Source organism: Mesoplodon bidens (assembly GCF_964165515.1).
Source record: "Mesoplodon bidens genome assembly, chromosome: 3".
NCBI lineage: Eukaryota > Metazoa > Chordata > Mammalia > Artiodactyla > Ziphiidae > Mesoplodon > Mesoplodon bidens.
Genome location: NC_138178.1, coordinates 94,207,698 through 94,232,608, shown reverse-complemented (window position 1 = coordinate 94,232,608; position 24,911 = coordinate 94,207,698). Strand labels below are relative to the sequence as shown.

The 24,911-nt window shown below is 37.4% G+C and overlaps 1 protein-coding gene across 3 annotated transcripts in view; it reads right to left on the bottom strand.

Annotated features, from left to right (window-relative positions):
* Window positions 1–24,911, bottom strand: part of INO80 (INO80 complex ATPase subunit) — a 131,645-nt gene that overhangs the window by 62,680 nt on the left and 44,054 nt on the right. For all 3 annotated transcript variants that reach the window (XM_081229914.1, XM_081229915.1, XM_081229916.1), the window contains exons 9-23: window positions 23,151–23,354; window positions 20,047–20,242; window positions 19,093–19,160; window positions 17,792–18,001; window positions 17,226–17,306; window positions 16,261–16,356; window positions 9,764–9,823; window positions 9,180–9,322; window positions 7,930–8,014; window positions 6,849–6,966; window positions 5,843–5,928; window positions 3,006–3,173; window positions 2,643–2,776; window positions 1,565–1,632; window positions 730–823 (exon numbers count right to left, since the gene is read on the bottom strand). In XM_081229914.1, the coding sequence (XP_081086040.1) occupies window positions 730–823; window positions 1,565–1,632; window positions 2,643–2,776; window positions 3,006–3,173; window positions 5,843–5,928; window positions 6,849–6,966; window positions 7,930–8,014; window positions 9,180–9,322; window positions 9,764–9,823; window positions 16,261–16,356; window positions 17,226–17,306; window positions 17,792–18,001; window positions 19,093–19,160; window positions 20,047–20,242; window positions 23,151–23,354 (1,811 nt within the window). The remainder of the gene's footprint in view (window positions 1–729; window positions 824–1,564; window positions 1,633–2,642; window positions 2,777–3,005; window positions 3,174–5,842; window positions 5,929–6,848; window positions 6,967–7,929; window positions 8,015–9,179; window positions 9,323–9,763; window positions 9,824–16,260; window positions 16,357–17,225; window positions 17,307–17,791; window positions 18,002–19,092; window positions 19,161–20,046; window positions 20,243–23,150; window positions 23,355–24,911) is intronic.

The window sequence follows — 24,911 nt, the reverse complement described above, 5'->3', positions numbered from 1 at the left end:
TGGAGGGCTGAGGGTAGTTCATAGCAGCGAGGAACCTTGTCTCTTATTAACATGTCTCTTCTGTAAATCTTGAACATTTTAGACACAGCTCTTTCCTACTTTCAGATAAAGCCATTTCATACTTTTGTTCTATAAATTCTATCTTTGGCATGAATTGGTTTGCTACTATGAAAACGAAAATCCTCTGTAAAGCTCTTCTCAGTATTAAGGAATATTCAACTCTATCATAAAAACTGTCATAAAAACATCCTCATACTAAGGAGACAGCCTCTCCTAATGAGGTTACTATTTTTTACACAAATACAAAGTAATAAATTAAGTAAAAGCCATTATTCCAAAGAATAAGAAAAGAGAACTAAGTTTCCCTGAATACGTAAGGCAGGCTATGCTGCAATCACTACTAACTAAAGGAATCATCAGTCATCATTTGCCCTGTAGAAACAAATAAAGTAGTCTACCTAGAAATTATGAAGAATTGAAGACCTTCTGGTAGCATTTGGGAGAAGAGCCTAAATAGTTTTTATTTAAGGTATATCACGAAGCATCATGCAATTATTAAAGGATCAAAAGTATGATTTCCTTATAAAAATTTTAATTCTTAACAATACAAAAAAGAATGAGAGGCTCTGTAAGATGATATAATAGTAAATATTTAATTTCACAGTATTCGACCTTCGCCTCTGTTTATTCCCAACTGCTCTCTCATCAAACAATGAGCAAACTTCTCACCTGGCCAAAAGTCCCTGAAGCATGAGGTTTGCCATTTCAGCTGGAGATACATCAATAAAGCGAAGGAAAGAGAAACAGCTTTCTTCATTAACACCTGGAATATCAAAGGACAAAGTTAAACCCAACAGAAAACCAAGAGGCAATACTCAACTAAAGCCTGCTGAACTGCTGAATTTTGACTTAAGAATCAAAAACTATTCTAAAGGTTCCAATACAGCCACTTTGATATAAGACAGTGTGTCATATTTTTGTACTACAATCATAAGTAGAAGAGGCAGACCTATGAGATATGGCATATATGGGCCAGAGTGGAGTTGGCTCATCAGTTACCTCTGGGGTTTTGGATTCTTGGCTAACTGCCTTCCTCTTTTTATCGTGCCAGGAAAAAGAAAAAAGAAAAGGAAAACACAGAGGTGAAAAATTCTGAACCTCTGCCTTAATACTTTGGACAATGCTCAAATTTGAGCAGCTTCCTTTCCTTAAACTTAGGAGGAGGTATCTAAGAGTCCCACACTAGCAAGAGTCCTGCATTGTCTCTATCACACCTCTATTCAAAGGGTATAAGAAATTCTTAAGAGGCAGGTATAAAATAAAGATGGAAGGTCAATCAAAATGGAAAACAATTAATCAAAAAAAAATTTTTATTGCTTCCTGTTATAGCCAAAAAGCCTAGCATCTATAGATGAAGACAACTAATTTACTTAAATCTTATCAAGACTTTATAAATAAAGGCCTAGCATTCAGGCAAAGCCACTATTAGTTCCAACTCAGCAAAACAAAGAGCATCCTGATAAATCCTTGGCATTCTTTCCTCCTCAAAGATCAAAACACCTACCTTTTCTGTGAAACAGAGACTGCTGGATATAGTCTGGTGCAAATGGAGAAAGAAGAACCCTTAACCACCTGTAAAGTAAGTAAATAAAATAAATCCAAACCCAAATATAAATATCAGGAACTTAACTAAACTGGAGGTTCCAAACTAAAAGAATCATTTAAGGTTTGAAACTTTCTACTTCTGAGAAGTTTGTTGCCAGACAAAATCATTACATATATGTCAGAAAGTACTAAGTACTTAATAAAGGTAGTAGATTATAATACAAGTTCAAAGTGGTCTCATTTTATTTCAAAGAAGCACAATTCTAGCACTGAAAGTTGCTATATACTATATTAAACAAAAAGCACTACAACTCTGGTCTGTTTCCCCCTGCCCATCTAGTTAAGTATTAGCCTGGAGCTATCACAGACAAAGAATTCTTAAAATTAAACCCAAGAAATGTGTCTCACTTTCAGTAACATCAGGCTAGATGTTGTTGATGATTATTTTGAAAGTACTGTTTATATTGTTTCTCTACAGAAGCAGCGTTCTAAATCTATGGTTCTCAAGTGCAGGTGTGCACAAGAATCCTTTGGGAGCTTGTTAAAAAATCCAGAAGCTGGGGCCACCCTCACTCGGAAGTGCAGAATGTACATACATAGCCATTTTCTGAATGGAAGTGGTTTCTAGCATATAACCATTAACAATCACTTCACTTTTACCAAATCTGTGACTGCTGACTCTGGGAAGAAGATAAATTTGATTAATTTGAAATCCAATCAGTTCTTCCACAAGTGATATTCCAAGTGTATAAACCATCACAAAGCAATTTCAGTACTGAGACAGAGACATTTGCTGATCTCTCTTGGTACAAGTACATATTTGCACACAGGTGCACATTCCTCACTCAGAAAGGCAACTGGAAGCGCCAGTTAAACTCCTGAGAGTGCACAGATCCCTCAACAAATAGTTGTCCACCCATTGCTTAAATACCTCATTGTTGTGGAACTCACTCTCAATTAAATTTATCTACTAAGCCACAAAACCCCAAATTATACAAAAACACTCTTAGAGCAAACAGATATTAATATTTGCTCACCTGTCTCGTGAATGGTTGAAGACCCTGATCTGTCCATGACGGTAGATAAACTTTGAAATCTGGTATGGCTTTAGGGCAATATGAAATGGAGACCAAGTTTCTTGTCGTTCAAATAACTCTGGGTGATTACACACCTAACAGGAAAGGAAATGATAAGACAATATTGTCATGTGCAGACATCACTCTATTCCTCCATAGAGGAATCCCAAAACCTGTATGTTTACCTTTATGAATGTATACTTTCCCATTTTCATCCTTTTTTAACTGCCTTTGTTTATTTGGCATCAAGGCAAGATAGAGCCTTTTTTCTTTAAGTGGGTTAATAATAGAGACAACTCCAAGGCAGCTGACCTAAGCTCTTACCTTCCTAAACTGCATGACCAGATTCATGAGGCTGCTGGTGGTTGTCTGTGCTTGCTGGGTAGAGCCCATAGAAGACTGCAATAAATCCTCAATGGAAATTTTGTTCTTTAGTGCCTGATATAGCAGCTTCTGTCGGCTGGTCAGTTGGCAATACATTAGAATCTCAATCTAAAAATCAATAAGGACATTTATATTTTGAAAACAGTTTGTAAGATAACTCAGTATCAGCGTAAAGTTGGAAACTCATGCAAGGCAGATTATGATCGAAAAAAACAATATACATATCTCTAGAAACTCAGTATCTCTATAAACCTGTGATATGGCTAATTATCCAGAAAAATGTGCCTTCTTTGACCCTCTTCCCTTGTCACTCACTCTACATGCTGTCCCTGGGCGACCTCTTCCATTTCTAATAACACCAACTACCGTCCATCACAGTGACTTGCAAAAATATATTTCCCAACATCCCCAGCCCAATATTTCCAACTACCTACCATAATAGTATCACTCAGAGTCTGCAGCAATTGCATTTGTGACATATCAGAAAAAAATTCTCTTTCACAATTTACTTAATTCATTAACAGCATTATCACTCAGTTGCCCAAACAGAAACTTCAGTCAGCTCTGATTTTTTCTCTCTCATACCCCATGTTCTATCATTTCCTAAGTCCCTCAACTCAACCTGGAAATCTACCTCTAACCACCTTTTCTGACCATTCCCATTGCTTTAATACAGAATCTCATCATATCTAATCTATACTGCTATTACCGTGGGAGCTTCCTGCCTCTAGTCTCTCCTGGTTCCAAGAAACTTTCCATACAAATCTTATAAGGTACTCAACTGCTGAAAAACCTTCAATGTAAGTTACTGCCTATAGTAAAATATTAAAAATTCTCCTGTAGGCAGAGGCCTCCCATAATCTAACTCACCATATTATCCCAATCTCATCAAGTCCTCCTATATATATTAGCTACAACAGTCTGAATAATGTTTGCCAAACATGCTACCTATTTGAATATTGCTCTACCTTTGTTCACTCTTGTTGCTTAGCACCCCCTTCCTACCGTATTTTCCTAGTAAATGCCAACTCATCATTCCAGATCTAGCTCACATGTCATCTCTGCTTTGATGCCTTCTCTAACCTTCCCTAATAGAACTACTCCCTTATCTATGTTCCCATTATATTTCACATGGATAATCACTGCATATCTTATGATACAATACTAGCTATTTATGTATTCATCCCCCTTGGAAATCTGAACAGAACCTGGAAGCTGCATCTCTACGGACCAGCTGCTGGCAGAGAGTAAGAGTTCAATAATACTACTGAACTATACTATTGAACTATACTACAAATACTATTGAACTATACTATAAATACTATTATTTATTATATTATAAATAATATACTATTTAATTAAGATTAGAAACATTACTGATGTTTAAGAAATTTATACTCTGCACAGTGGTTAAGAACCATGTCTTCTGATCACCTCCCTAATGACCACTAAATAACAGACATTATGATATTGCTATTGTTTTTAAGCCGTTTCTGATATAAAAGCCTTAAGGATCCATTTTTTATTAAGTATTTTCTTTCTATCAGGTACACATCTGTGTGAACTGCTATTCAGTTAAAATCAGCCAGTTTCACAAAGCAGCCAGAAAGATTTTTTTAAAAGGAATAAAACAAAGGTACACTTCTATTCCTCTCTTTGAAGGTGTACATCTCCACCACAATCTTGTAAGAGAGTTACTAATTTCAAAATGATCCAGCCTTCTGGCAGTGACAGGGAGAATCACCTGATATTATCAAGAACCTGGAAAGATGCCTTTTATATAGACAGCAGAACTGTGAGGAACAGGTGCGATCTATGGGAGATGGGAAAATACCCCAAAGGACTGGGAATTGGGTGAAAAAAGAAGGAAGGAGAATATGGGGAGGATTCACAAGAGATAACAGAAAACTACAGAAGTCTGGTAAGATCCAAAAAAAGATTATTTATAAACCAAAATTACTGACTTTTTATGAGAAAAAATATTACAACCCAAAGCACATTAAACTTCTAAATCTATCTCTCAGTCTGCAGAAATACAGGAGACAGAGGAACATGTTAGACAACACCACAATGATGCAGCCAGCAAAATCCAGTATGTGGAAAAACTCTACAGGACAAACAACTCGGTTTCTTCAACAAAGAATTGCAAGGGGAGAAAAAGTAGGGTGGGACTAAAAGATGCTTAAGAGACATAGCACCCAAATACTATGTTCCGTGGACCTTGCTTGGATTCTGGTTTCAAAAACTGAATACTTTTTCAAAGAGAGAGAAAGAAAAAAGCATACACAAAGACAACTGGGAATATCTGAGCACTGACTGGATATGTGATACTACAATGAAATAACTGCCTTTTTTAGTAGAGGTGATAATGATATGTGAATATATATTTTAAAAAACACCAAATCTTTTAGAGACACCTATGAAAATATTTATAAATGAAACAAAAGACATCTGGGATCTGCTTCAGAATAATGTAGAGGGGTGAAAAATGGTCATGATTGATCATTTAAACTATATGGAGTTCATTATGCTATTTTTTCTACTTGTAATGTTTCAAACTCTCCGTAATAAAAAGTATAAAACAAAAAGAAGAACTATTACTTGCCTTCATTATTTGACTCATTTTAAGTCTTCTTTGACCCTCTCAAGTTTAAAGGTCTCCTATCAATCAAACTAATTACCCTTCAAGTAAACATTTACCAAGGAATTTCTTTTCACCCTGGAACCCTAGGTTGGTGCCTATTAAGGCATAAACTCACAAGGTCTCCTTTCCTTACCTTGTCAGACAATTCATTTTCCACATCTTTCTTGATTCTCCTCAGCATAAATGGCTTCAAGATCATGTGTAAGCGAGAGAGTTGATCTGAAATGCCAGGAGTCCCACCGACAAATAATTCATTATATCAATTTAACACAAACAAAAGAAATATCATCACCACCCTTCACTAAACCATTCTAACACCTTTTGGCTTAATGATTTTCTAAAAGAAGACTGCAACAATTGCAAGGAGGAAGCCAAGGGATCTGAACTTTCCACAGCACCTTCCTGGAGTCAATTGTGCAAATGCATTTTGCTCTCACTTACTCAAACCAGTAAGGATGGCTTTATTTTTATTAGGATTCACCTTTAGAGTGTTTTAGGAACATTCTATCAATAATAGGGTTCTCAGACAGGTCTAATGCAAGCTATCTGGGACTCCCAGTGTTCCCCAAAAATCATTTTTTCAAAGTGTATCAGCAAATTCACAACATGTAGTATAAGAAATTACTTAAGAACTTTTCTAATAGTTAGTAGGTGGCACTTCATGTTATGTAATAAATACCTCATAACTCTCTTAAAATATTAGTCAAGAGGTAAAAAAACTGATAAACAAGGTTAAAAATGTTTACAGAAGAAACAAATCCTAATATATAGCGAAAATAACAAAAATTATCCTTCTAATATTTTCTGGTTTTATCACAGGCAAAAAGTCTTACCTCATTCCACAAAGAATATAAAATTTTTCAGGATCTACGTGGAAAATGAGGATTTCATAATCCAAAATGTGAATTTTGCCTGATCTGCCTTGATTAGTCAACACTAAAGGAACATCACCTGAGTTAGTCCTTTTTGGACTCTTTTAAATATGCACAAAGCACATAATATTTTAAAAGAGAAAAAACTTTTCTCTCAGATCCTTCTATGCATACCAGAAGAAAATTCTTTACATACAAGAAAATACAGAATTATGTAGTTGCCTACACTAATAGGCAGAAAGAATGAAAGTTCATAAAAGTACTCACTCTCATCTATGGCAGATTTGTTTTCAGCATGGCTCTCAATGTCCTTGGAAAACCATTCATTAAATTCCTCATGTGAATCAAATAATGTTGGCATAATGAAATGCAGCAGAGCCCAGAGCTGGAAACAAACAAAAAGCAAAATAACTATAGAGCAACAAAACGACAGTATGTGAAGACAGGATGAGAGTTTGGAGAAAGAGTGAAGTTGCAGGTCTCTGTATCTGTGTCTAGGAGCATGTGTATGTGTGAGTAAGTGAGAGAGAATGAATGTGTAAGCACACTGCCTCATCAACCAACTCTAATTCTATAAGGTACTATAGCAAAAAACTATTTTTCAATTAATTTCCCACTGAAAGTCTGAAAGTGCAAGTCCTGCTCAGCTTGTGCAGTGAGATAGTTTTGAAGATCTTATATAAAGATCCATTCCACAACTGAACACAGTCTGAGGCAGCATAACTTGCTAATAATAACTCTAGATCAGGGGTCAGCAAATTACGCCTTGTGGTGCCAAGTCTGGTCTGCCATCTATTTTTATAAATCAAGCTTTATTGGAACATAGTCACACCTATTCATTTATATATCATCTATAGCTGCTTGCACATTACAATAGAAGGCTGAGTAGCTGTGCAGTGACTATACGGCCTATAAAGTCTAAATATTTATTATCTGGCTCTTTACAGAAAGTTTTCTGACCCCTATTCTAGAAGATAAAATTATCTTCCCCAAAGAAAGAATTTTAGCTCCTCTCAGTGTCAAAGAATATTACCTTTTTATTCTAGTATAAAAATATCTCTGCATTAGATGAGTAGCATTCTTAATGTGATCACGATTTATTATATAAGTAACCAAGAAATAAAGAAATTTATTTCCCTTTTGCCAGAGAATAAGAAAACAGTAATGATGTCCCCCCCCAAAAAAAACCACTTAGGGCAAGCCATGGTCAAATTCTTCCTTTTATGTGGGGATTGTAATTTATACAAAGCCGTAACACTCCAGGTAGGCATGGGTAAAGAATTTTATTCTGTGTTGGAGCCACTCTGTTTAATGCAGACATAAAACTGAGGTCTTTACTAGTGCCTACCTCTGCCATGGTGTTCTGAATGGGGGTCCCAGTTAGCAAAAGCCGATTCCGACACTGAAACTGCAAGAGTATCTTCCAACGAACACTGTCCAGTAAGATGAATTACAAATTCCAAGTTAGCAGTAAATAATCACCCTATTGAGACCCCTTATTTCTAAAAATGCTTTTCAAAAAAATAACAAACACTCAAAATCAAGTATCAATACTCTACCATGAACACAATTGAAAAATATTACTCAACAAAGCTGATGACAGGAAATTTCAAAGGAACTGACTCTATACTGAAAACGTGGTATTAGGGTATATATATAAAAAAGCCCTCGAATAGCAGAGTAGGATCCTTTCTGGCTTGATAAAAGTCCTCTACTACCTTTGGTCAGTTTTGTTCATACAGACCATATAATTATAAAGTATTATCTACAGTAGTAGGTTTTTAAATTATTACTCTGTGCGCTTCCAGTGTGAGTTTGGAGGGAGCAATGGAGAGAGAAAGGGTGTGAGAAGAAAACGCAAAGTGAGTCTACTGCTCCTGGCCACAAGCATGCCCTACTTCAAAAGAGTAAAATATGAAATAATGCTCTTTAGAGGCTGGAAAGTTTCATGGAAAATACCATCCTGCCAGTTAACATGGACTTCTAAGAAAGCCCTATGGGCTCACCAAGAGTTAATAAAAATCCATCAAACCCAAGGTCTAATACCACTGAGTAACACTTTACAGCCAAGCACTCATCTACTATTCAGTTTGGGAACTTAAAGGTATTAGAACATTTTAAACATGTAACTTCCAATAAAAGGATTCTTGGGCGTCTAATAACCATTCAGGGACTAGGATAACCTTCATAAAACAGTAGAAGCTACAATCCACATAATGTAACATTCTACTTCCTACTAAGACCTCCTGTCTAAAATAATCCCTAAGCAAAGAGCAGACACCCCTTCCTCCACAGAAAGTTTCCTTGAAGAACAAAAATCAGTTAAAATGCCATAATTATTGAATAGGGAGAAAAAAGCTGAGGAAAATCTTTATACTCTAAACATTAATATGCATATTCCATGAAAATGCAAAAGAGAATTTATGCCTTCTGGTCAGATATATAGCTTATGAAGAGATCATAAGACCATATATAAGCCATATACCATGTTTTCAAATCTCTCTGATCTTCATTCACATGTGTGTGTACATGAGACACACATATCTATATATCTATACATCCTCAGTCCACAGACTTTATTTCTACTACTCATGTTACCTGGAACTACTCTTGAGCGCCTGAGCCTCATCCAATACCATGTACTGCCACTTGACTCGCTGGAAATACTTTACATCCTGCACCACCAGCTGGTAACTGGTGATAACCACATGGAAGGGGGCATCCTGAGTGTAGAGGGTCTTCTGTAAACATAAGAGGGCAAGGGTGAAAAGAGATACCTAACAAGTCATAATAAGACAATGAGGAATGGAATTTATTTTCTAAGGCCAAGAAGTTTAAGATAGCTCTAAAGATATACTTCTCCAATGTAGGAGCTGTGCAGTGAATTAAAAGCATAACTGTTTTGAAGGTAGTTACCTTAACCACAAACCTTGTTAAAAACTAGTCTTCAGCTTATTAAAGAAAAAAGCTCTTACTTAATCCTGGACTTCAAGTCCAGCTGATTGTCTATAACAGGAAAAGCATTGTAAAAGAAAAAAAGTACACTTGCCTAGTGTCCAGAAACATATAAGAAGATTTTATGAAAGTGAAATTACTCAAATCAACTGGAGAAATAATGACTGCACATACGTGTGAACATGTATATGTGTGTGTGCATGCGTGTACAGTAAGCTGAAAGTTACCTGACTCCAGAACCTCCTGATAACTTTTCTATCATGAGGATTTCCCCAATATGGTAGCACCTGGAAAAAGGACCAATATACAGATTATTTCCTAGTGATAATCTTAAAAGTATCATCACAAATACATTATTCAGAATGATTTTTTAAAAACCTAATAGAATGAATATAAGAGTTCCTCTTCTGTCACTGCCGCACTAGGTGCTGGACTAGCACTCCTTCTACTGACCAAGTTAAAACACAGATACAAAACATTTGTTTGAAGGCATCAGAGAGCTACTGAGCCAGTGGAGAATTATACAGCCCAGATCTAGAAAAGAGAGGAAAGCCTGGCATCTGGAACACATTCCCCCAGTGGGTGCTGATCCTCCCCAAAAGTTTGAGTTGAGAGGCTAAGAAACTGAAAAGTTGTTTTTGTTTGTATTTTTTTTAAAAGGAGACATAGGACCCACAAAACAAAAACTGTAGTTCAAGGAGGAGGGATTCTGATAACCACCCACCTCCCTGGCCTTAAGTTGGGAATCAAAAGATAGATACACAGGGTTCCCTGGTGGCGCAGTGGTTGAGAGTCCGCCTGCCAATGCAGGGGACGCAGGTTCATGCTCCAGTCCGGGAAGATCCCACATGCCGCAGAGCGGCTGGGCCCGTGAGCCATGGCCACTGAGACTGCACGTCTGGAGCCTGTGCTCTGCAACGGGAGAGGCCACAACAGTGAGAGGCCTGTGTGCCGCCAAAAAAAAAAAAAAAAAAAAAAAAAGATAGATACACACCGGTAGTAAAGGTAAACTATACATACACTTGCTTTATCAGGTACTGAACCCTGGTTTCAAATCATCTCAATTCCTGACTAGATTAAGGGGGCTTTGGATTATTATTGCCCCAGAAAAAAAATTACTATAGGCAAAAAAATCCACAACAAAACCCCAAACACACATTAATCCTCTCTCAGGAAGAAGAAAACAGTATCCAGAGCCCACAATTATCTCTACAATTTTTCCTATACAATGTCTGGCATTAAAACAAAAACAAAACAAACAAAAAAATCAAATATGGAAAGACTAGACCACATAACTGAAAACCAACATGAAATATAGATAAAAGAAATAAACCCACAGGAGATCTAGATAACGAAAATTTTAGAAACAGACTTTTTGAAAAATGCTAGTTTGGGGCTTCCCTGGTGGCGCAGTGGTTAAGAATCTGCCTGCCAGTGCAGGGGACACGGGTTCGAGCCCTGATCCGGGAAGATCCCACATGCCGCGGAGCAACTAAACCCGTGCGCCACAACTACTGAGCCTGCGCTCTAGAGCCCGTGAGCCACAACTGCTGAGCCTGCGTGCCTAGAGCCCGTGCTCCACAGCAAAAGAAGCCACCCAATGAGAAGCTCATGCACCGCAATGAAGAGTAGCCCCTGTTGCCACAACTAGAGAGAGCCTGCATGCAGCAACGAAGACCCAACGCTGCCAAAAAAAAAAAAAGCAAGTTTCTTCATTGAATTAAAAGATTGAGAATTTCAGTGGTATACTAGAAGCTATCAAAGAATCAAAGGGAATTTTTAGAACTGAAAAAATATAATTAAAATTAAGAATTCAATGACGAGGGCTTCCCTGGTGGTGCAGTGGCTAAGAATCCACCTGCCAATGCAGGGGACACGGGTTCAAGCCCTGGTCCGGGAGGATCTCACATGTTGCAGAGCAACTAAGCTCATGCACCACAACTGCCGAGCCTGTGCTCTAGAGCCCGCATGTCACAACTACTGAGGCCCATGTGCCTAGAGCCCGTGCTCGGCAACAGGAGAATCCACTGCAATGAGAAGCCCATGCACCGCAACAAAGAACAGCCCCTGTTCGCCACAACTAGAGAGAGCCTGCGTGCAGCAATGAAGACCCAACACAGCCAAAAATAAATATATAAATAAAACATTTATTTAAAAAAAAAAAAAAGTAGCCAGAGGGGGGCGAAAAAAGACACATAACATACAGGAAAACAACCATAAGAAGCAGAACTGGAAAACAAAGAACATCTTTAAAGTACAAAATTTTTTTAAGAAATTAAAAAAAAAAAAAAAAGAATTCAGTGACAAGTTTAACAGCAGATAGTACCAGTTGAAGAGCTGATTAGTGAACTAGAAGAGAGGTCAGAAGGAAATATCCAGACTAAAGCATGGAAAAACAAAAGAATGCAAAATTCAGCACTTTTCTGTGATGTTTCTAGGTGTGACTTTCATTCTTTTTATTGTTATGGGGCTCAAAGTGCTTCTAGAATCCGTAGCTTGATGTCCTTTGTTCTTTTGAAAAATGTCAGCCAAATGGAAGCACAAACATGCAAGGAGGAATGAAGACCAATGAGCAATGGGTATGTGAGTAATATGAATAAATCTAAGTAAGTTTTAAATGTATAAATAATGTCTTCTGGGGTTTAAAATATAAAATACATACAAAAACAACAGCATGTAAGTCTAGAGAAGGGGGATGTAGTTACAGTACTATACTAAGGTCTTTGTACTGTCTGGAATAACAGAATGAATATATAATTAGCAAGTTTTTTTTATGTTTTTTTTTTTTTTTTTTTCCGGTACGCGGTCCTCTCACTGTTGTGGCCTCTCCCGTTGCAGAGCAGAGGCTCCGGACGTGCAGGCTCAGCGGCCATGGCTCACGGGCCCAGCCGCTTCGCGGCACGTGGGATCTTCCCGGACTAGGGCACGAACCCGCGTCCCCTGCATCGGCAGGCGGACTCTCAACCACTGCGCCACCAGGGAAGCCCTATAATTAGCAAGTTTAAAAGAGGAAGAAAAAAAAAGGAATGATAAAATCTAATCAATCCAAAAGGATTCAAAAGGAAAAAAAAGTAAAGCTGAACAGGTTAAAGAAGTAGAAAGCAGGGACTTCCCTGGTGGCACAGTGGTTAAGACTCTGCACTCCCAATGCAGGGGGCCCGGGTCCGATCTCTGGTTGGGGAAACAGATCCCACATGCATGCCGCAACTAAGGAGCTGGTGAGCCGCAACTAAAGACCCGGCACTATCAAATAAATAAATAAATATTTTAAAAGTAAAAACTAAAAAGCACAAACACAATAACAACCCTATTTAAAAAAAAGAAGTAGAAAGCAAAGAGCAAGGCAGCAGATTTAAACACAATATATCAATAATTACATTAAAAGTAAGCACAGATATTCCAAATAAAAGGCACGAAATACACCTTAAATGTAAGGATATAGAATGGTTAAAAGTAAAAAGATGAAAAAGATACCATGCAAATACTAACCAAAAGAAAGCTATTTAATATCAGAGAAAATAGACTTTAAGGCAAAAGTCTTAAAGGAGGAATTTAATAATAATAAAAGGTTCATTCACCAGGAAGATAAAATTATAAATTTGTATACATCTCACAGCCTCAAAGCAAAAACAGAAGAAAACAGAATGGATAAATCCATAATTGTTGTAAATATTAACACACCTCTTTCAGTCAGTAATAGGAGAGGCAGACAAAAAAAATCAGTAAAGATACAAAAGAGCTGAACAAGTTAACAAACTTGACCTAATCAACATATATATAACACTGTACTCAACAAGTGCAGAATAACTATTATTTTCAAACACACACAGGACATTTATAAAAACTGACCATATGCTGGGCCATGAAAGCAAAGCAACAAATTTCAAAGGATTAAAATAATAAAAAGCATGTTTTCTTATCAGTGGATTTAAGCTATAAATAACAAAAAGATAACTAGAAAATCATCCTTTGTGTAGAGAGTAAAAACAACACTTTTAAATAACCCATGAATCAAATAAGAACTTACAGTAGAAGCTGACAGTATTTTGCATTGTAAGATAATGAAAATGTGACACATCAAACCTTTGGATGGCTATAGTCATGCTTAGAAAGCAATACCCTTAAATATACATTAGAAAAAGCTGAAAATCAACAATCTAAGCTCCATCTCAAGATGACAGAAAAAGAAAACAGTTTACAAAAAAAGTAGACAAGAATAATAAAAGAGCAGAAATAAATGAAATAGAAAACATACAGAATAGCCAATTTCAGGAATGAAAAGTGGTACATTAACTAGAGAAAAAATGTAAATCTTATTTCATGAGGAAAAGGAGGAGGTCAGAGGCACTAATCATACTAGAACCATAAAATGAGTGTTACTCAGACACCTGCCAAATAAAATAAACTTTCTGATGTTATCATCATAGATCTAAGTATCTTTTGAATGTAACCAGACTATAAATCTGAGCAGTCTACTTCTAACTATGTTCTACAGGGAAGCAAACACATTTCTGACAATTTAAAGGAGTAATGGTAATAGAAACAATGAATCAGTAGAGCAGAGGTCATTAAACTTTTTCTATAAATGGCCAGATAGTAAGAATTTTAGTTTTGTAGGCCACACAGTCTCTGCCACAACTACTCAACTGTGCTGTTGTACTGTGAATGCAGCCATAAATAATAAATAATCAAAGGTGTGGCCGTATTCCAATACACATGTATTTAAATTTCATATATCATTTGCTACGAAATATTCTTTTTTAATCGACAATTTTAAAAAGTAAAAACTATTCTTAGCTCATAAGCTGCACAAAAGAACACGTGGTGGATTCCTCAAAAAGTTAAATATAAAGTGACTTAGCAATTCCACTCCTAGGTATATACCCAGAAGAACTGAAAACAGGACAGGTGTTCAAACAAAAACCTGTACATGAATGTTTATAGCAGCACTATTAACAATAGCCAAAAGGAACAACCAAAATACCCATCAACAGCTGAATGGATAAACAAAATACAGTATACCCAGATAATGAAATATTATTCACTATAATATTATATGTTATAATATTATGACTGAAATATTATTCAGTCATAAAAGGAATGAAGTGCTGATACATGTTACACAACATGATGAACCTTGAAAAACCTACTAAGTGAAAAGCAGCAGTCAGACATAAAAGGCCACATTCCAGGTATACAAAATATTCAGAATAACCAAACCACAGAGACACAAAGCAGATTTGTGGTAGCCAGGGGCAAGAGGGAAAGGGAAATAGGGAGTGACTGCTTAATGGGAAGGAGATTTCTGTTTGGTACGATGATAAAATTCTGCAATAAGATAGCAGTGATTATTGTACCACACTGTAAATGTACTTACTACTACTGAATTGTACACTTTGAATTGGCCCACAGGCCATATTTTACTGACCCCTAGACTAGAGCTTCAAAAGGAAACTCCACATGCAAATGAAAACTCAGTTTCGGGCATGGGTATAAAGTCAAAGGAGAGGTACCAACGATGTAAGTAGTACTACATTGCCATCTATCGGCCAGTGAAGGAAATATTGAAAACTTTAGTGGTTTGGAAGAAAATTTTAAGACTTAATTTCTCAAGCTCCTAATTGTTTGACATGTACTAAACGACAATAACAACAACAAGAAAGCAGAAAAAAGATGAGGGGCTCCTTATTCAATGTGAAAAAACCCTAGAGAAAATATTCAATAAATTGCCTTAGAACGATCTCACCTCCTTAGAAAGTTAAGAATGAGTCAGCCAAGCTAAAAGCCATATACCTAATGTGCCTTGTAAACCGTTCCTAAGTCTATTAATTCAGCCGCAAAGGTGGGGCCACAGACACAAAGGTGCCCCAAAGTGGAATATCCCAGACACGTCCTTATTCCTTATAAAGTATAAGCCAGAGAAACACCTCCCGTGACCTCTTAAATTGCATGGAACCCATGATTATTATGGAGACCCAAGATCAGAGATCATGTCAATATCTCTTGATACATATCTCCAAAAAATCCTCCCTACCATGCAACTTCATTATCATTATATTCCTTTAGGGACAAAACAAATAGTTAACTCATTTCCTTCTTTTTACTTGCAAATAATATAAAAAATCCTATCCATTCTTTCTTACATCCCAACAACTCTGCATAATTAAACCCCTATTTAAATCTTGTCCATACTTGATGCAGCATATTTCCCTGCTGATCACATCCTACCTAAATCTCAATTCTTTTCCTCTGAATTAGTTAAATGCAACTTTCACATTATCTACCTTAGACGTTATAATCTGGACCAAGACTGAAGAGCTGGCTTTGGAGTGTCAAGAAAATAGATAATCTATGAATAAATTTGGGGGAGAGGAGTGTGGACAACAATGCCATAAATTATAGTATATGTACCTTGATTTATCAAAACCTATATTAAGCCAGCAAGGTAGACATTTTCTATTATGGCAGTACAACTAGGAGCTACAATTCATGTGGTCAATGCAGCAAATCACTCAAACTGGACTTTGGCTTTCTCATAAAACATAAGGATGTAATATGCTCTCTTATTGCTCCCATCAGTAACTTTGATAGGAAATGTATGCAAGGTTATTTTGAAAAAAATGCAATAAATTAAAAGCTATTATGAGCAATTAAGTAAGTAAGGCAGCAAAAAAGGAGTCAGAAAGTTTCTTTTAAAAAGCAAGAGAATTTTGTTGATTTTTACCTTAAATTTAGGAACAAATCTAGTAAACTCCTGGTGCCAATTGTTAAGTGTAGAAGCAGGTGAAATTATTAAGAAAGGTCCCCAAATGTTCTCTCTCTGAAACAGAAAAACTGGGTCAGCCAACTGCAGGAAAACTGAAGAAATTTAATTCAAAATTATAATTAACGACAAGAGGAGTTTAAGAATAGGAGATGCATTACTACAAGAGAAATGGTTCGTATCCCCCATACCTGCACACTCAATGATAATATCCTATGTTAAGAAAAATAATATTCTATGTTAATAACACAGGCAAGGAAGCTGCTCACACACACCTTGAGAAAAAAATACCAAGCAATTACTCCCCACCCATCCTTACAGGTCCTAGTTTATATCATTCACAAAGCACTTATGACATACTGACTTGTATGTGTTGCTTTTCCTTAGACTAGATGATCACAACTATTTTACTATTATTTAATTGGTATAGAGTTTTCTGCATTTTTCAAAATGCTTTCACGCATTTCTTCTCATTTAATTCTCACAAATTTCCTGTAAGGTAGATAGTATCCCCACTTTGCAGAAGTGGAAACTAAACCTCACAGAGTTAAAGTGAAGTCAGGTCAAAAGAGGCTAAGTGAATTGTCCAAGTTTACACTGCTAGTAAGCACAGAGCTGAGATGTGAAACCAGGTCTTCTGACCTAACTAACTACAGTGTTTTTGCCACTACAATGGTGGTTCTCTACAGAAGTGGGAGATGGAGAATGAAAACACACATGCTTAGAAACTGTCCTAGTCTTCTTGAAAACCAGAATGTTTCACCACACTGTATCACCCTGTAAAGGCCTTGAAGGCAAGGAGCAAGTCCTACTGTCTTGGTATGCTACAGAGTCTAGCGTACTGCTTGATAATGGCTGATTCTCAATAGAAAATGACCCTAGGATGGAGAGATAGGAAGAAGAAAAGACTGCATGCATCTACCCACCTCAGCCAGATGGGCAAGGAGGGCAATGCTCTGTACTGTCTTACCAAGTCCCATTTCATCAGCAAGAATGCCATTAATACCCTGGAAAAAAAATACACATAGTCAACACCTCTCACATTGCATTACACAGGGTTCAACTTACTGCCAAAAAGAACTACCCAAAATGTCAGACTTGTTCAAATGAAAGTGACTAGAGATACCAGCTTCAGCACTATTACTACTGTAATGATTCCTTTTGCCAATTCCACAGCTACAACTCTGAATCATGAGACAAACACGCCAAAGCCAGTTTTTCAGCTAATCTAATCCAGGTACAAATGCAATCAGGTTTATTACTAAGACTACTTAAGACAAACTTTATACATGATGCAAATAATCCCCAATAAAATCTCCAGGTTAGAAATATAGAGACATCTTTCTGATTCTTGTCAAACGATAAAGCTTTTTAAAAAGGATGAAATCTAAAACATTATCTTGTGCTCATTTCACAATACACTGAACCAATGACTTTAGGAAAACAGATAACAAACAAAACAGAGTGGGTATGATATAGTTGTAAAATTCACCTGTTCATAGAGATTTGCCAACCAATTCATGCCTTTCAGCTGATAACCTTTTAATTTGCCATTAAAAATTGTAGGCTGTGGAATATCCTCACCAGCCCGGATAGATGGGTTTGCCAGGCTATAACTCTCCCCAAACCCAGTGCCAGACTTGTTTGCTGCCCGTAGGGCAGCTGCTCGACTTTCTTTTGCATCTTCATCGAATGACCTTGTCTGGAAAATAAAAATATTTTAGAGGAAATATATAAGAGGAAAATAATTAAATTCAAATAAAATTCAAAATGCCAATATAGGTAACTTGTGCTAGTTGGAACAAACTTTCTGATAATATAATGTAATATATTACATGTAAGCCTAATACACTTGACTCTTGAACAACATGGGTTTGAACTGTCTGGGTCAACTGATACATGAAGTTTTTTCACTAAGTATGTGCAAGAGTACTACTTGATCCTGTGGTTGGTTGGATATGTGGATGTGGATCCCTAGGTATGGAGGGCTGACTGTAAAGTTATACAAAGATTTTTGACTGCAGGGTGGGTCGGCACCCCTAACTCCCAGAGTTACTCAAGGGTCAAGCGTAAAGTATATTACTAATATTTTAAAATTATTTTAACAATTATATTGAGAATACACTTTTGATAGACAGGCACTAAGCCATATTACACAATTACTTGCTTCATCAGTGAATTTATTAAAGATTTGATATAAAACCTGTTTGATTGGTTGGGGTTGGTGAGGAATAGGTTGAGTTTGTCTCTATCCTTGGCTTGGACCCTGTCAAAGTTACACAGGGGCTCCTACGCAGTATATTAAACTGTATTTTCCTTACTTAATTTGATCTAACTGCAGTTTCTTTCTGATTTCATTAAATGTCACTATGTCATGAACAAGCAAGTTATTACTAAAGTGAAAGAAGGTGCTAACTTAGCAGTTTTAACACATGATACCACTTTCTTAACAAGCAACAGTGTGGACTTTTTCACTAAACCACCATGATGCACTTCATTCTGTATTACCCATGATTACCAGGGAGGACAGAAAAAAAAAAATAGACAAACTGTCTTAGCGTCAATCAACACATTCTTAAAGCTCAGACAAGTGAATGCTCGTTTCCCACCTTTCCTCAGGTATTCCTCTATTACTCTAAAGTAAATAGAGACACACCCCCCCCCCAATGCAGTCACATACACACGTACACATCCATTAATGTTTTTAACTGAAAATATGATTAAGATTAAAGGAAGACCACCTAAGTAAAAAGTTGTATTTCCAGGGCCCAACATTTCATTTTTAAGACTCACCCGAGCCTGATGAATATGGTAAGCATTTTCAGCATTCTTCAGGGCCTGGGCTTTGAAATGGTTACTGTCTGAAAAGGGAAACATGTAGATTATAACACCTCATTAACTGATCTCCTTTAAGGATGCAATTTATACTAGCATATGTGGATCCCTGATGCCCACATTCTATTTATCCCTAAGTTCACACAGGGTGAGGGAGAAGAAAGGCTCAAATTACTTGACAGAGGTAAGGACCTGGAAGTGGCAATGAAGGCAGAGGGCTGCCATGGTCTCTAGGAGCCAAAGCCAGCTCACAAAAGTCACCAGGAGACTGAGCCCCAGTCTCCCAATCCTGCGTTTCTTGCACGAAGCAATGACGAAGCCAGGAAAAGCAAGACAATGAGGATTCAAAATTGTAATATATTTATACCAGGTGAAACTAGAAGAAACAGAGACTGTAAATCCCAACATAATCTGAAGCACTCTCATTTTCTCTTATTCTTACTCAACATGATCTTGACCACTATTCTCTATGAACTTCCTCTCAAACTTTACCCCAATTCCTCCTTCTCTGTGTGGTCACAAAAATACCAAAACAGTCTCTTCTCATGCTTTACTCACATCACCAAGAATCCTGTTATGTGAGAGGTGATTTTCTCTAATTAGATATGTTCACTGAATTCTTCTGATACAATACTTTTTATTTCTGCTAACAAATCAACACACAAAATATTTCCAAATTTGCAAGATCATATAACCACACCCTTTCCTTTTCAAATTCTTTCATAAAAGTTTTTTATATGCTTATTTTATACAAACATTCACACTTTCCCTACTCCAATAAAATAAATTCCCCTTTTGATCAATATTACCTATCGATCAAGACAAAACTTGCAAGAATTAATGATGAGTATAACCTGAGATATGAAAAAATTTTGGGTATCTCCTTCCTCCCACTCCTGATTCAGGACTCACCATAATCCTCCTGTGTGATGTTAACTACAACCCCTCCACCAATGTCAATTTGTCTCTGTGTAGAACTATCTTCCAGTTTCCTTAAGATTTCTTCCTGGATCCCATCGTGACCCATGTCTCGTTTGCGACTCATGAAATGGGCATACAACTCTGTCTGGGTGATGAGGAAGTTCAGTTTTCGCTGCTGCCTCTTGGCCTAAAGGCGAAAAAAGATGAAAGTGAAAAGAGTCAAATCACCAATCACATACAAGGGTAGTCAACAGAACTCACTAAACCTATACATAGTTTGCAAACAATTCCTCTACAAATTCTTTACCTTTAGAAAGGTAAAAATTGCTAATGAACAAATTTTATTATAACTAAGTCAGTGGTACTAAAAGCAAGGAATAATCTTCATTTATAGCCTAATAATAACCTATGTTTTACTCTCCTTTACAAAATAAAATATTTTTCCATTAGGCTTCCGTCTAAAATGCTTATTTCTTTACTGTATTACTTTTCTTTAATGGCACTGAGATACCAACTAAATTCAAACAACATGCTTTACTTAATAACTTGGGTGATAAATACATATGTACAGCTTTATTTTTAAAAACATAAATGTGTTCAAAACTCTTCTTTAACACCAAAAGGCAAAATAAGTGACGAAGAGCTATAAATTATTCTGAAAGTCATTGCAGGAGGTATCTGAGAATAAGAAGTCCATGAAAGGGGCTTCCCTGGTGGCGCAGTGGTTGAGAGTCCGCCTGCCAATGCAGGGGACACGGGTTTGTGCCCCAGTCAGAGAAGATCCCACATGCTGCGGAGCGGCTGGGCCCGTGAGCCATGGCCGCTGAGCCTGCGCATCCAGAGCCTGTGCTCCGCAACGGGAGAGGCCACAACAGTGAGAGGCCCGCGTACCACAAAAAAAAAAAAAAAAAAAAGAAGTCCATGAAAAAAAGAAAATGCTCCCCAAAACAGCCTCCTGTTCATCTGTTGATAATGATGCTATAAAACATGAATATAGACCAAATACAAAATCACAAACACATATACCTTTTTTTTAAATATGAGAAAGCTAAATTCAAAGTGCCTCTGAAATAATCTAGTAAGAAAAATAATCATTATGTCAGTAAAAATCATTCTTCAAGATAAACAATAAAATGAGTAAACAAATGATTCAAAAGACTGAATTATATGAAATACAGCATATACAATAAATACCAAATAAAAGAATCATTATTCTGCATAACTATTTTATAATAAAATTCATATGAAGTATACTTGATTTATCCTTGATCCACCTCCACAAAAGAAAAACAACAATAAAATAAGGAACATGGCCAGGAAGGACATAAGTCCCAAAGTATGCTACACAAAACTAGACTTTCTCCTTAAGGTTTTATAACACTTTAGCCAAATTCAGATTAGAAAAAAAAATCTGATAGTTTGAGAGAAAACTGATTTATTTTCATAAAGGATACAGATGTTCATGTTCTAAAGCTAAAGTACTGTCAAGAAAACCTTTCTAGGAACTTCCCTGGTGGTCCAGTGGTTGAGACTCTGTGCTTCCACTGCAGGGGGCACGGGTTCATTCCCTGGTGGGGGAACTAAGATCCCGCAGGAGGCCGGTATGGCCAAAAATTAAAAGAAAACCTTTCTAAATTAAACCATAAAAAGTAACATTTCCTTTAACCTTAAGGAAGTCAACTACTATGTGTCTAAATGAAGAAGGCAAATTAAGGGAACAAGGATACATCAAAAATGTCTTAATTCAAAAATTCAGAGAAAAAGACACGTAAGTCAAAATAATCACAGACGAAAGTCTCATCAGTTAGCTATCAACATAATTGAGAGAATGTCTCACAAATCTAGATCATAAGCCAAGTCAGTTTCAAAACTTCAAGATCTGTGACTAACTCAAATGCCTCTAAACTCAGTGAGCAAATATTTCCATTAGCATCAAAAGTTTACTAACTCAATAATACGTTTATCTTCCATGCAAAGAAACAAGTCACCCAGGGACTTAAGAGAACTGGGCAAAATCCATATTCCCCCTCAAAGGCATGCAACAGGAGGGAAGACCAAGAACTCCAAAGAGTCTCCACGGCTCTGCTTTGACAGGAGTACTACCTATACCCGAAAGAAAACATTCAATCCTGATTCCCTTCCTTCTCCAGACCTCAACTGTCCTTCCACTCATCCCAATGGGTTTACCAAGGGCAACATAATAACTCTGTCCTCTTAATCTCTCCTCTTGCTTCCCTGAATAATACTCTCAGCTGATATCTCTTAGCAAGAGAACTGACTGCAAGTTAAAACAGAAAAGTAGGCAGCAGCGGGTGGGGATGGGGGAGGTGTCTCAGAAAACTGAGCTAGTTGTCCATTGTCCCTATCTGGCCCTAAATTTGGCAACCAGCCCTCATCTTCCAACAAATCGAAATTACAGCCAGCATCTGGAACCAAGCCCAGATAAGCTCTAAGCTGTTTTCTTTTTCTTTCATTCCTTTTCTTTTTTTGTGGGGGGCGGGGAGGCTGGGGAAGGGTGTCCTCCAGAAATATTCAAAAGAATAAGGCTACAAAGAATAGAGGAAATGGGGATTTCCCTGGTGGCACAGTGGTTACGAATCCACCTGCCAATGCAGAGGACACACGTTCAAGCCCTGGTCTGGGAAGATCCCACATGCCGTGGAGCAACAAAGCCCGTGCGCCACAACTACTGAAGCTCGCATGCCTAGAGCCCGTGCTCTGCAACAAGAGAAGCCACCATAATGAGAAGCCCACACACCGCAACGAAGAGTGGCCCCCGCTTGCCACAACTAGAGAAAGCCCACGTTCAGCAACAAAGACCCAACACAGCCAAAAATAAATAAAATTAAAAAAAAAAAAAAAAGAAGAAGAGAGGAAATGAGCATAAAAGAGAGGTGAAGGCCAGGGAGAGGGCCTTACTAAAAGAATAAAAACAGAACTGGTTTACGGGACTAAAATCACTATACTCAAAGTTATGTCTTAAAATATGTTTTCAACCATTTCATTGGTTAGATTTATAACTTATGAAATGCTAACCAATCTCTTAATATGGCTGCAGCAATTATGGTTTTCAAAATTTCATGCTATTGCCCTACCTCCCGCATTTCTTCATCCAACTTCCGCTGCTCCAAGGCTTCCTTCTCTGCACGTTTGCGGTGTTCTTTCTCCACCTTCTCATACTTCTTCCAGTATAGAAGCATTTCCTTGGTGAGGCGGCGAGCACGAGGTAAGGTCTCCTTACAGTTTTTCTGGGCCTGCAAGGCAGCTCGACGCACCTCCTTCATGCATTGGTGGGCGAGCTGCAAGTGACAACAATGTTATCACAATGGAGGAGGACCAACACCGGGGCCAGTTCTCCCTGGACTCTAAACCACAGCATCTCTCAACCTGTTCAGGGCATATAGTCCTCCTATGGCCACATCTTTTTCTCCCTAATCTGATTAATGTCTCTATACAGTCCCGTGAGCCAGTCCCAGACCACAAAGTAATATCAGGGATGAGAAACCTATAGACACGTTGCCTTAGAAGATGAAAAAAAAGTATAATAACCTAAGATGTTCTGGGAAGTTCTGAAATATTATCATACACATTAATAATAAAAGCTTTCGGGAATTCCCTGGCCGTCTAGTGGTTAGGGCTCTGCACACTCACTGCTAAGGGCACGGGGGGTTCAATCCTTGGCTGGGGAACTAAAATCCCACAAGCCGTGTGGCATGGCCAAAAAATTTTTTTTAATAATAATAATAATAACTGTCAGTGTTTATTAGATGCTAGGCACCATTCTAAGTTTAACATATATTAAACTAATTCATTCTCCACAAAAACCCTATGAAGTTGATATTTTATACATAGATGAGGAAATGAGGATGAGTAACTAGCCCAGGGAAACACAACTAGTAAGGAAGGTTACCTCATCTAATTCTCACAATACCCAAAGAAAGTTGCATTAATTCCCTCTAAGGGAAAGTATTAATACCATCATTTCTTAGATGAAGAGACTGAGCACAGGATGACTGCATGATTTGCCCAAGGAATTAACAGTAGGCTATGGTCTTACCCCCCAAAATTTGAAAACCAGAAATGCAAGGAACAGCAATTTTATTTTTTAAATAGATTGAAAAAGAAACGAAATTGAGTTATTTGTAGTGAGGTGGATGGACCTAGAGTCTGTCATACAGAGTGAAGTAAGTCAGAAAGAGAGAAACAAATACCGTATGCTAACACATATATATGGAATCTAAAAAAAAAAAAGGTTCTAACGAACCTAGGGGCAGGACAGGAATAAAGACGCAGACGTCACCACCTAGAGGGGTGGGATAGTGAGGGTGCGAGGGAGGGAGATGCAAGAGGGAAGAGATATGGGGACACATGTATATGTATACCTGATTCACTTTGTTATAAAGCAGAAACTGACACACCACTGTAAAGCAATTATACTCTAATAAAGATGTTTTTTAAAAAAAGAAAAAGACACAGACGTAGAGAATGGACTTGAGGACACGGGGTGGGGGAAAGGTAAGCTAGGACGAAGTGAGAGAGTAGCATTGACATATATACACTACCAAATGTAAAACAGATAGCTAGTGGGAAGCAGCTTTATCGCACAGGGAGATCAGCTAGGTGCTTTGTGACCACCTAGCGGGTGGGCTAAGGAGGGTGGGTGAGACACAAGAGGGAGGGGATATGGGGACATATGTATACATAGAGCTGATTCACTTTGTTATACTGCAGAAGCTAACACAACATTGTAAAGCAATTATACTCCAATAAATATGTTAAAAAAATAGATTGAGAACATTCAGAAACTCTCTTAAGTACTATTAGATTAAGTATCAACAGGTCACAAGAGACAAGAG